Consider the following 12,951-nt stretch of genomic DNA (forward strand, 5'->3'; position numbering starts at 1 on the left):
TTTCTCAGGGTATCAGCAGTGGTATGTCAATCGGGCGAATTGTCTTCCATCTCCCTCATATTACATATTTCTAGTAGCTGTGCTCAGCTGCTAGATATGAACGTTGTTCAACGTAGCCTCCCACTTGTTATTCCCTTGATTAATAAGAGATCGCCTCAGAACAAGTGACTTTATAATTCCCAATTCCTCATCCACTCTCGATTATACTGCTTCATCTCTCCATTTGTCGTTTTTTGTCTCTTTTCTTCAGTTTTTGCCTCTAAATGTTTTGATATGAAACGTTCACGTGCAATCAAGGCATGAATGAACCTTAATCTTATCAGACCGAAGAGCCTCCTTTCTAAAACGAACCCATTAAGGAAGATGTGAAGCAAATATAAGAAGAATGGATAGCATGAAAGGCGGTTGAAATCCTGTCTAGTTGAAGGGTAAGAGAAATAGCGCAAGGTCACATTCACGGGTGATTTGGTTGGGACTCAACGTCATCTGGGAAAGTGCTTGGAGCATCCTCATCACTGTTATCAAAGAAGCCAACAGGCGACCCAGGGCAGGAAAAGAAACATCCTGATTCTGAGCTTGGGCTGTCTTGACAATCTCCTCTGGATATCTGATTTCTAGTGAGCAGGGACGGCATAGAACCAGCCTCGAGCAACTTTTCCGGGCAGATACGAGACTTCGGCTTCGCGGTTTTGACATTGTTGATTGCATCTAGCAGGTTGCCAAACGCAAGGGTTAACTCCTCTGTCAGGTCAGGCCTTTGATGCAGGCGGCTGCTGAAGTCTCCAACGATATAATCCTTGTCCTGCCTCGATCGCAGATGGTCCATACTCGAAATAATTTGCATAGTCTTGACATCCGCGTACAAGGCAACTGCCTGGAGTAAATCCGGTGCCTTTAGACGTGGACAATCCGAATACTCATGCCACCTGTCCAAGATCAAGGACAGGACATTGTGGCTGTTATAAGTGATGGCAGTTGTCAAGGGGGTGGCTCCCTTTATCGAGATGTAGTTGATATCTGCGCCATACTCAAGAAATAGTAACGCGAAGCTAGAGTTATCGGTCCGGGCAGCATGTATTAGAGGTGTGTCTCCGTCTGTACCGCTTGAATCAGGGTCAGCCCCAAAGTCCAGCAGATTCTTCAGCAGAAGGATATCAGTGGCATTGCGGGCTGCTACATTCAGTGGCGAGCCCTTTTTCACCCCTGGGGGCATTGGAGGGTCTGGATGAGCTCCAGCCTCGAGTAACAGCCGAACACATGCCGTGTAGCCTCTCGCAGCTGCATTTGATACCGGCCCGGATATCTGTACATCTATGATGTTTGGGTCGGCTCCGTGGCTTAACAGGGTAACAACAGAATGGCTATCCCCTCGTGCCGCCGCCCAAGCCAATGGAGTCCGACCCATAGAATCCTGAGCATTGATATCTTCCGGATGGAGTTTTATTTCCTCTTCTAAGCTCCGAAGTGACAAACCAAGAACAATACGATGTGTCTGAGTGAAGTTTGACTCGTCGATAAAGTCGTCATAATGGCCACCTCGAGCAATTAGTCGCAATGCATCAGCGCCATCTTCGGGGAGGCCTCCTTCGAGAATAAAGTGGCAGGCCTTTATCCGAGGGCTATTATCCGACGTGGCTATGGGCCTGTAGTCCGGATCTGCACCTGCATGGAGAAGAAACTCGCAAGTGGCATATTTCTTCCCGTAGAGCGCCCAGCGGAGAAGGGTATAGCCTCTTGCAGGACTTACATCTCTGGGAGAAGCCAGGCCATTAGCAAAAAGATACTTTAAACCTTCTATATCCCCAGCCAATGCAAATTTCACACACTGCGCGTCGTCAGGAACGCTTCTAAAAGTCTGCAGTTGGAAAAGGAGACCAGTGTTGGCTTGATACCCTGCCTGCATACGGAGAATGGTTGAGTTAAGTCCCATGGGGAACCAGTATTCCATGCTAATCTTACTCGCACGGTATTTGGTACAGGTATCAACATCGCAGCTCGGTGACAGATAGGGGATCCCCGAGCATCCAATAAACAGTTGTCCTATAACTCGCCCAAAGAGGCCAGGAGAGGCCCTCCGTAACTGTGTATGGCAGGCACACGTACATGCTCGAGCACATCGAACTCGATACGGGGTAGCCGGTCCACTGTAAGTGCTTAACGCACCATCTCTAGGTATAGGGGCTTTCCTTGGATGGGGGGAGTGTCGTCTCGCAGCAACGATATTGTACAGCGGTCCAACCTGGGTGAACTGTTCTTCCTTGACTTTTTGTGCCTGGGAACGTAGCAGCTCTTCAACACGGGCCACCCGCTTGTCTACATGCGAAAGACTGCTGATCAGCTGGCCTTGCAAAGCAATGTTTTCCTGGGAAGATTCCCTAGTAATAATGGATATGGCCTCCAACTGAAGACGCATATCGGTCATATCTTGTCTGAAAGCGAATCAGATCAAAGAAGCACAGATCAAACCAGGCAATAGAGAGTACATACGAGTTCGAAGCACCAAGCATGATGTTCAAATCACATTTGACCGACCTGATTTCCTCCTGCAATCCCTGGAGCCTGGTCTTTTCCTTGCTAAAGGCTCCAAGGGCAAATGGAACCGCAGCATCTCGATACGCCGTTCGCAGTCGGCCTACAATTTCTTGCAGCTCCAACAGCTTGACCTCTGCCTGTTTTACCAGGTGTTGAAGAGACAGCCGGTCACTATCGACTACCGCTGTCCGCCTTTCTGTGAGCGAAGCGAGCTCGAAGAGGACGATCTCCAGATCAGCAACTTCATTGTTCAATGCATGGAGACGCCCAGGAAGGCTGCGGCAAAGAGACCTCAGCTCAGTGAAGGCAGAGCATATCTTGCCGGCGACGGTGCCAACGGCGATGATGCTTGCCGTGACCGAGAGAGGGTCCATCTTTTTATTAAACAGTGGCCAAAGATGAAACCTTCGCAACTGGAATCAGTGCCTGTTCCCACCAGTTATTGCCCACATCCCCTGATCTTATTGGAGCGACAATTCGTGTGTAAACTCCGGGCGAATCACAGACGGCGTTGTCTTTTAAGCGCCAGGGGTGGTCTTAGCGCTGCGGGTAATCCCGGCTGGCCGAGACGCGGGTGTTGACTCAACCTTGCGGTACACAGTATCCACGGGGGGTCCTTTGAACAAGACTGGCTCCTTAACTAACGATAGTCTAAGATCTCGTGCTTTAACTAACTAGTTAACGAAGTGTTTAGTGGTTTGCTATATCCTAGAACCTGCAAAACCAAGGTTGCCATGAAGTTTGAAGAGGAGTTCCTGTCACTTCAGGCCGCAGAATGGAGACCAAACTATCTTCCCTACAGACGGCTGAAAGCTATGCTGAAGTTATTCGCCAAAGGAGGGCATCGGTCGTCATATGAAATTAACCTGAAAGGTACGTTTGACCTTGCGGTTGGTGGAGTGAAAATTTGCGTGTTGTCTGACTTCATGCTAGATTTTATGTCGGCTTTTCGCTGTGCTCTTGGTAAGATAAAGGTGTTTGTAGATACCCAGTTGACTACACTCAAGGGTAAAGAGAGCATTGTATTGGAGCCTTATAAACGAGTCCGTCATGGGGCAGCGTCATTGGCCGTGGATGATGAGTACTTGATATACGGTGAACTCCTTGAAGACTACAACAGGTTACACATGTTCATTAGATTGAACTATGAGGCCTCTCAAAGGATAAATTCTAAAGCCGAAAAATTACAGAGGATATTTCAAACAACACCATATTGTGGACTCGATGGCCTTATTGAGGAGCAAGCAGTTTGTGAAAGGCAGTGTTTGACGGAGGTAGAGAGACTACAAAGAATGATCAGCAGCACGAGGCAAGGCAGCAATGCTCTGTCTACTTACAACTTGATGAGTCTCTCTGAGGAGTGTTCTAATGCCCGGATTCTCCTTACTACTATCAATAATGATATCCTTGCAAACCAATCCATCAATTTGAGCAGTTTATTGGGAAAGCTCCAGCGCACACCAGGTATTTCCAAGGACATAGTCGACGAAGTTTTTAACACATCTTTGACAATGTCAATCATATGCCGGTCTTGGTCATGTACTACAGCTTTAATCGAGGACCACCCTGCAGAGACAAGATCTTTGGTCAATAGTAGCTGGCTCAATGGTCTTCTCTTGGCTATATTCCAACATTCTCGTCTAAACCCAATATCTTCCCATGAAAAGGATGCACAGATGAGAGAGAATTTTGACCCTCAAAACTTATGTATGAAATTGTTTAATCTCATACTCAACCATGCCGGGATAAAGGCCAAGGATCTTTTAATCACCCCGGATGCTGCCGGAGCGATTTCTCTACAATATAGTGCTCAAATTGGACTCCCAGTGATTTGTGACTTCATCATAAAGTATATAGAACAACTGGGAATCTCACCAAAATCGGCCATATTGGCTGCAAATACAACAGGTATAACGCCGCTCCAGTGGTCCGTTGCACGGGGGCATGTTCATGTCACTCGCATATTCCTGGATGCCCTATATGTCGGCATAGATGAGGCCAGCGATAACACACCCAATGACCTGCTAGCTATCGCCATAGAATACCAAAATGACGAGCTAGTCCAGCTTCTAGCTTCCAGGTGTACTATGATCAATCAATTTTCTAGCAATGGAGAGACATGTTTGCATGTCGCTTCCCGGGTTGGTAGGAGGGACTATGTTGATACAATTTTGGAAATTACTTCTCAACAAAATTCGGCAATTGATGTCCAGGAGAAAACGTACGGATGGACACCATTGACTATAGCCAGCACACGAGGATATCTCCCAATAGTTGAAGCTCTCCTTCGCGCTGGTGCAAATGAGCTACTATCTGACTATCAAGGCTGGACAGCAAAGGATCACGCAGCGTTTAGGGGTCATTTTGCAGTTTTGAATAGGCTCAAGACGAACAAGACTATAACACCAACAATCAAAAACCCTTGCATAACTACATCACCTCCTAATCTCATGGGTGATACCGCATATCTAATTGTCAACCTAGGGTCAGTGCAAAAGGGCAGAGAAATCAGCCCCTTTGATTTGGATCATGCTTCAACGATGTCAAGTCAAATGTCACCTGAAAGTGCACTGAGTCTAGAAATTTCCACCTCCGGGGGTCCTGCTCATATACTGAGATTACCCTTTTTAAGGGATCTGGTTGATGATACCTTGATTTTTCCTACTAGCGACCCGCTGGAAACTAATCTTGTGTTTAAACTTCTCAAGAATACTTCACATTCAAGTCTGGGCAATACACTTATTGGCAGCGGTGTAGCTCTTTTATCAAGGAAAAAGGATGCGAATATTTCCCATCATAAGAGCCTGATTAGAGAGAGCACCGTACCGATCTTGGAGAAGGAAACCATGGAGCTGATAGGAAAAATTACATTTACATTTTTCATTGCGACCCCTTTCCTAGATTTGAATACTCGATCCTCAAGTTTTGAGTATCTAGAGAAAACTCGATCAACACAGTTAATTGGACATCGAGGTAAGCCAGCAGCATTTACTCGTATGGCCTTTTCTCACACCCATTCCAGGTTCCGGGCAAAATACTGCAGACCGTGACTATCTTCAGCTAGGGGAGAACACTATTCAAGTAAGAGATACTGCTAATTCAAATAACCTATAGCGTGTTAACCAACTGTCATAGTCATTCACGTCTGCTGCTAACTTAGGGGCGTCTCACGTTGAGGTATGTATTACACACCAGCTTTTTGATCTATGTGAACTTAATTTGCTGATAGCTCTACAGTTTGATGTACAGTTGACAAGAGATCTTATACCAGTTTTGTACCATGACCTGTCTCTAAGCGAGTCAGGAACTGATGTTGCAATCCATGACTTGACATTGAAACAAGTACGCGATCCGTTTTCCTTTATGTCACAACCTCTGACGTATCTAGTTCATCCATGCTAGCGATATGCAATTATCGTCGAAAAATGACGCCGATGATTCCAGATCACGCTCTCGATCTCTGTCTCGAAACCACAAAGCAGCGGAAAACGAAGCCAGATTAAGAATGAAGCATACGTTATACTTTTCTAATAATGGGTACAAACCCAATACACGGGGAGACTTCATTCAAATACCCCTTGCAACTTTAGAAGAGGCTTTGCTTAATGTACCCGAAGAGGTTGGATTTGATATAGAGCTAAGTACGTCATCTCCGCACTATCTTCCTATAAAAGAATGCTTACAATGGCCACGGTAGAATACCCCCGTATCCATGAAGCGCATGCCATTGAGATGGCCCCTATAGCTATCGAACTTAACACATTCGTTGATACGATACTCACTTTGATAACCCGCTACGCCGGCTCTCGCAACATAATACTTTCATCCTTCACCCCTGAAATTTGCATTCTTCTTGCAATCAAACAAAAGGCATACCTCATTTTCTTCATTACAAACGCAGGAAAGCTGCCTGTGGTAGACAAGGAGGAACGAGCCGGAAGTGTTCAAGTTGCTGTCCGCTTTGCAACCAAATGGGGCCTGGCTGGAGTCGTTTTTGCTTCAGATGTGATAGTGATGTGTCCGCTGTTGGTGAACTATGTCAAAATCAAAGGCCTAGTTTGCGCTACTTACGGCCCATTGAATAATATTCCAGAGAATGTCGAGGTGAGCTTATTATATCCATTTTCTTTATTGTTATCCAGTGGTTGGTCTATGAGAATTTACTAATTGCTGACGGCTGGATTGTAGTTACAAGCCAAGTCCGGAGTCGACTTGCTCGTGGCAGACAGGGTTGCCCTAGTATCTAAGACTCTAAAGGGTTTAGAATAATTAAACCATTTAGAATAGTTTTGGTACCGGTAGTCTCCGCTACAAAGAGTGTTGATATCACTGCACAAGTTCACTGAACTCTTGGATAGACTATGGCTAGCCTTAAACAGAAGACATAACTCTTGGGATATACTATGGCCTAGCGGTAATAAAGGGTCAGGGTTATGATAATAAACAGGCTATATCCCTCATTGAAATAAACAAAAAGCGTCTGGATATTAGCTAACTCCTAACTCATATCGAGATATTAAGTAACATAAATCATCTCGGTCAAAAGAAATAGACAGGTTCGGGAAACCCTCTAAGCTTGGCTCTCTCGCGTAACCGCTTTGATGATGGCATCATCCCCCACCATAGTTCATTCAAATCGCCTATAAGAGGTATCTCCCGTGGCTTCTGTCCTCCCAGTAGGTGGTTGAACCCCTTGACTTGACGTGTGAGCCTGGTGGGCGGGGTTATCGCCATTTCAATCTCCGGCCAGAATGTATCGGGAATAATCTCAATAGGAACCTTGAAGACAGACTGATACCAGTTCTTCTCATGATGGGGATCGTAGGGGTCATACGGCTCCTCCTCATCGTCCCCATGGGGATTCTCTTCGGTTGATTCCATGACGACAAGTAGGAATGGCGCATCATCACGCCAATGAAACGAATCGAGGTTTGGGAGCGGGCCAGACAGAACTGAATCCACAGACTCGGAGCAAGTAGATAGGAAGAGGTCATAGCCCATACCGGCTGGCACAGCCCCCTTGACCTTTCTATACCATTCACGAAGAGTGTCCTCGTTGGCGCCGTCGAGATCTTTGTCTTCAATCCAATGAAGGATAAAATTCTTCCGTGCTAACGCAACCTCCTCGTACTCATGCCCTCTATGGTTCTCCACTACACGGTCGAAGGCGATATTCAAGGTTTTCTGGGTTCGATCCTTGAATTCCACCCACATCTCCTCGTTATCGTAGAGGGCGGTACGGAATGCAACAAATCCCCAAGAGTGGCCATTGGAGTATCGCTGCCGTGATAATTTGAGGTATTCCGGTGCTTTATATTCGGGTGGAGGAACACCCGCATCCCGCAGCTGCTGGTCCTGACGTCTCTGATACTTTCGCCTCCTGTAGACTGACAACCTGCTAGCTCCCTCTTCCCCGAGTACTTCCTTCAAACCGTTGAACATCCTGATTTTTTCGTCCTCGGATAGAGCGGCAAGATTCGCCTCGGGGTCACTCAGACGTGCCCAATTCCATCCTTCAGGCCAATATGTGCTGGAAGCATCCGAGAACGGCTCATCATTATCGTCTGAAGGGCGGGTTTTGCTGTCAAGAGTCTGGGGTATATCTGTTGCCATGTTGATATGCACCTCCTGGCCACGGAACATATTCAAATTGAGGTTGAAAGTTCATCGATGTTGCTGCCTGGCCGCTTGGCTCGTTAAATAACTAGCTAGTTAACTAGTAAAAGGTATAAATATCACTGCCTAGCCCATAGGATTTCATAGCATAACCTCTTACACTTCCATTATTCTTGAGTTTTCAGGTCCATAGCTTTGCGGAGTTTTCTGCATTATGACAGCTCTTCAGAAGATCCAAGTTCGGTCCAAGAGGGATGACTGTAAGAGATGTCACCCACCCCGAGTCATTCTTTTCTAATATGATCTAGCTCTTCTGCTGGACTGTTCGTGGTCTTTTCTCCGGTCACCACCGGCCGGGAGTACCTGGCAGTCCATAGACATTATCTTCTATCATTCAGCTTCGTCTAATATCAATATTGCTCTGGATAATTTTGATGATATCTATGTCCTATCTGATTGTGCAAATTCATCTCAAGAAATTCTCTCCGAATGTCTTGGTTCAACAAAAGCGTTGCAATTCATCTTGCAATGCCTTCTCACTACAGTGACCTCTCAGGGCCATATATGTTTGGCAAAACTCATCTTTCCCCAACAAGAGGGGTATATTGTGCGCTCTGATATCGTCCCCTTGCGCCTTCGGGATTACCAACATGTTGAAACAGCAGTCTCTTTTGCAGAGCCACTTAGGATATTTGAAAAGAGTGTAGCTCTGGATGGAGATAAAATAAACAGTCTCTCAGAGCTTTTCTCAGCTGCTGCTGCTGGACTTATTCTTAATTTGAACCTAGAATGTGAGGAGAATATGGGATTGGAAGCAATCTCGTTGCTTGTTGAGTCAGAACTTGAGAACAGATTGTCCCTCTCATGGATACTACCGGGAACTACGCACCGCAAAACACTCGTCCTTGTTGACGCAAATACTGATCATCCTGACCGAGGCGGTACTGGATCTGGCTTCTATCTTGCGGCCATGGAAGTTGGAGTTAATATTGTGGTCATGGATAACGCTGGACACTGGCTTCAGGGGCCCGACTATGCTCACTGGCGCGAGGCCTTTATTCCCACCAGATTGACCAACCCAGTCGAGGAGAACTTAGCTGACCACATCACGGAATCGTTAAAAGCATACGGCAAGCCAGTGGATGGCATAGTCACTTTTGCTGACACATACTGGCCGTATATCGCCAAAGTTGCACAGCAGTTTGGGTTGCCAACTTGTGCACCTGAGGGGTTTAAAATAGCCACAAACAAGTACCTAACAAGCAAGTTTGTTGGTCATAATGCTCATCTTGCATGTAGCGTTGATGAAGCTCTTGATATTGCCAACAAGCAAGACCTTCAGTACCCACTCATTGTGAAGCCATGTGACGGATGGAGCTCAGAAGGAGTTTCTCGCGTTGATTCACAGGAAGCCCTGGCTCTAGCCATTAAGTCAATCGATGCATCCCGCCACGGAACCGGATTTGTTATGGAACCATACTGTTCAGGTCCAGAATTCGACGCTAATTTTGTCTTACTAGACGGAGAAGTCCTTTTCTCTGAAATATGTGATGACTTGCCCAAGTCAGCGGATATCAATGGCCCCAATGGACGAATAATTACTAATTTCCATGAGTTGGATATCGTATACCCTTCTGCGTTACCATCCCTGGAGAAGGACGAGATAAAGAGCGCATTCTTGGACACTCTGCTCAAGCTAGGCTTAAAAAATGGCATTATGCACCTTGAAGGTCGAGTTGAGAACTCATCGGTTGAGTATACCTCTATGGATGGTGCTCTCGAGTTGACGCCCCTTGATGGTAAATCTATAAATCGAAAGCCAAGCCCCTGGCTTATAGAAATTAACCCACGCCCACCAGGCATGACAGCTTCTCAGATAACTGAATCCACGTATGGTATTGAATACTGGGCCATAGCTGTGCTTAGTGCTGTGGGCGATAAGGCTCGAGTACGCGCTCTATCACAGCCCTTCAAGCACGGAGCCCAATATACTAGTGTCATGGTCTTTGTTCCTGCCGATTATCCGTCTACTTGCGAGGGTATATTTGACTCGGACGACATCTGTGCCGACTTGATAGCACGAAGGCCAGATCTAGCTAAAAATATCAGCCGGTGTGCATGCTTCATTAAACGGGGCCAGAAGGTGCCGCATCCAAACTCCGGTCAAAATACTTTTATGGCCTATTTCAATGTCTTTTCAAGATTGGGGAGAAAAGAAGCGCTCGATATAGCTCGGAAAGTTAGGAAAGAGATCCATTATTCATTTATTTGAAATTGGGACGTTCCTGTTATTTGTTATCTGGGAGTTAGAATAAGGGATAATTTCTTGTCAACCAAGGGTAAAATGCAGCCTTGTTTCGGTTAGACCCTTCGGCCAAAATAACCCATGACTGGGTGCCTTAAGAAATGATTCAACATCCGTATGGCATGCATTGTGATTAGTTTCTCCTATATAAAATAAATGTTTAGTTAGCAAATTATCTAGACAAGTTATTTTAACACTATCGTTCGAACTCTGATAACTCTATATTAATTTCCAATGAGGTCATGGTAGCCGCGAAGAGAACAGTAGCCCACATACTGGTTGTCAACGAAGAGAATAGGCGCTGTATGTAGGGTGTGCTCGACGTGTACATCCGATACTACCCCGGACAGAGGTATCTTCACTTTAAAGCGCCATCATTGTGGGATTATATGTGTATCACAGCCTGGAAAGGACTAATTTATAGTACATATGTCACATATGTAGCTATTATAAGACCTGGAACAAAAAGCTCTGTACTTTGGATGATAAAGAATAGTAATGAACCATGGGTATAGATGCACATAGATGCACAGGGGGTTTAGCCGTTTCTTTGTTTCGAAGTATGTGGCCACACAAACACCAAGAATACATTCCCCATACATTCCCCGGACCTGCTCCACAGCAAAAAAAAAGTCAGACTGATTGTCCCTTGTGGCCGAGTCATAGTTTCAGGGGCAGTTATGACTAGATAGATAAATGCTGAGTGTTTTGAGAACTCTGATAATTAGTTACTCTGTACGGAGTACGGCAAGAGATAATATTGAGACCAAAAAAAAAAAAAAAAAAAAAAAAAAAAAAAAAAAAAAAAAAAAAAAAAAGACCCAGTGGTGCAGTCTCATTGGAATTAAAATGCACTTCCTGATGTCAAACTGATCTCTCGCCAGAAGATATCGACAGAGCTTCGCGAAGTTTGTGCCCATATTTGTTTCCCTTGTTTGAGATGTCAGCCTGGAGTCGTTGTTTGCGACGTTTAACTAGCGAGTTAGCGCCAAGACTACAACTTGGTAGCCGCGGTGGCATTTTAAGTTTCATAGTTGGAGCTAAAGTTTAACGTTCCTATTGGACAATTAACGACTTGCCTAATTTAGTTAGATTTAGTTAGTTTCTTCCCCTGACAAACTCTCCATATATTTTCATATTTCTATGTTCTTCCGTCAACAACTCCATATGCCATTATCCTCATCGATTCCGCCACTCAGGGCTGTACAGTATAAGTTTTGCTCGGTCAGCAGATATAGCAGGCTTTATTACGTTCGTTTAACCATTACGAGGTAATCCGTGGGAATGTAGGTTCCAGGGAAAAAAAGGGGGTGCGAGGTGTTGCATTTCAAATTCATACCAAGATCCCTCGAGGGCATGGATATCTAGATGTTGCTTGGGAGGCTGTTCTAATGGATGCTTCGTTATTTGGTATTTTCATCTCAGTGATATATACCACTTCACGCCGTGGCTCCGCACATCATGAGACATCACGTACATTAACAGTCCTTATTTTGGCTGTCAGCCTGATTTATCCTGATGGGAGCAAAGCCATGACGCCAAATACTGAGAACTACCCTTCCTCCCATCGGCGACACTATCACCTACTATTCATATCGGCACAACTGGCCACTGCCATGTATCGACTAACTAAATATACATATCTGGACGCCGTATCTGTCCATGGATCACTAGCACTACCACCGGGCGCCGGAGGGCCTTCTCCCGGCTTTTACAGGTACAATTAGAACCCTATTTTGAGTTCTCGTCTGGGGGGCTATTCATGTCTGTCTAGGGAACTCATCCGAAGTCATAGTGCAGTTGAATTCCTGATGACAAAGTGTGTGCGGTTTAGGTACTAACTAACAACCATGATAGTCAACTTGGCAGAGACAACTAATACTCTTTCGACGAATAAGTCCAATTTCACTCTTTTATTCTTTTATATACCAACAGCCGCTCAGTTACCAAGACTGGGTCTTTTATAACAAGATCATCGTTGGCGAATCTAGCTACGTCAGCCCTACAGTAAGTTGACCAGCTACAGAGCTTAGGAAACTCGCAGAGTTTCCTTGCAAGCTTAATTTTGCCCAGAGACTATGTATGTGAACCCTTGCAAAACCTTCAAGATGAAAGCCAGATGCTGGCGTGACATCCCGAGACAAACTCGGTGCGGACCTCATTCGCCTTTGCAAGTTCACTTGAAAATGCGACTAACTGCCCAGAGAAATTATACAAAACTACTTCAAACGCCGCTACGGGGACAGCCATCGATGGACCAATATAGGGATAGAGACTCCAATGAGATGTCCGGCTACACAGATGCTAGACGGCAGAATTGGAGAGATATATTAGTGGTAAAAGAGATCAGATATCGCATTACAGTCCCATCATTCAGGTTGAAGAGAATAGATGGTTCAAAAAAAAAAAAAAAAAAAAAAAAAAAAAAAAAAAAAAAAAAAAAAAAAAAAAAGGCTTACCGACCATGGCTGTCTAGACTTCTGGCCGATGGAAAAATC

The 12,951-nt window shown here is 45.3% G+C and overlaps 4 protein-coding genes across 4 annotated transcripts; 2 read left to right on the plus strand and 2 right to left on the minus strand.

Annotated features, from left to right (window-relative positions):
- Positions 1-454: 454 nt before the first annotated feature.
- ARB_01836 (ankyrin repeat protein) lies at positions 455-2,906 on the minus strand (the record flags this gene model as incomplete). The annotated part of the gene is made up of 3 exons (XM_003011811.1): positions 455-2,040; positions 2,164-2,429; positions 2,488-2,906. 3 exons carry the CDS (start codon positions 2,904-2,906, stop codon positions 455-457), a joined length of 2,271 nt encoding a protein of 756 aa, XP_003011857.1.
- Positions 2,907-3,266: 360 nt separating this feature from the next.
- ARB_01837 (uncharacterized protein) lies at positions 3,267-6,699 on the plus strand (the record flags this gene model as incomplete). Its single annotated transcript, XM_003011812.1, has 4 exons — positions 3,267-5,505; positions 5,693-5,874; positions 5,921-6,173; positions 6,230-6,699. 4 exons carry the CDS (start codon positions 3,267-3,269, stop codon positions 6,697-6,699), a joined length of 3,144 nt encoding a protein of 1,047 aa, XP_003011858.1.
- A 372-nt stretch (positions 6,700-7,071) lies between these two features.
- ARB_01838 (uncharacterized protein) lies at positions 7,072-8,175 on the minus strand (the record flags this gene model as incomplete). The annotated part of the gene is made up of 1 exon (XM_003011813.1): positions 7,072-8,175. The coding sequence occupies one exon, from the start codon at positions 8,173-8,175 to the stop codon at positions 7,072-7,074; it is 1,104 nt and encodes a 367-aa protein (XP_003011859.1).
- Positions 8,176-8,362: 187 nt separating this feature from the next.
- Positions 8,363-10,420, plus strand: ARB_01839 (uncharacterized protein; the record flags this gene model as incomplete). The annotated part of the gene is made up of 2 exons (XM_003011814.1): positions 8,363-8,408; positions 8,526-10,420. The coding sequence occupies 2 exons, from the start codon at positions 8,363-8,365 to the stop codon at positions 10,418-10,420; spliced, it is 1,941 nt and encodes a 646-aa protein (XP_003011860.1).
- Between the last annotated feature and the right edge of the window lie 2,531 nt (positions 10,421-12,951).

The sequence above is a fragment of the Trichophyton benhamiae genome (genome assembly GCF_000151125.1).
Source record: "Trichophyton benhamiae CBS 112371 chromosome Unknown contig01106.0, whole genome shotgun sequence".
Classification (NCBI taxonomy): Eukaryota; Fungi; Ascomycota; class Eurotiomycetes; order Onygenales; family Arthrodermataceae; genus Trichophyton; species Trichophyton benhamiae.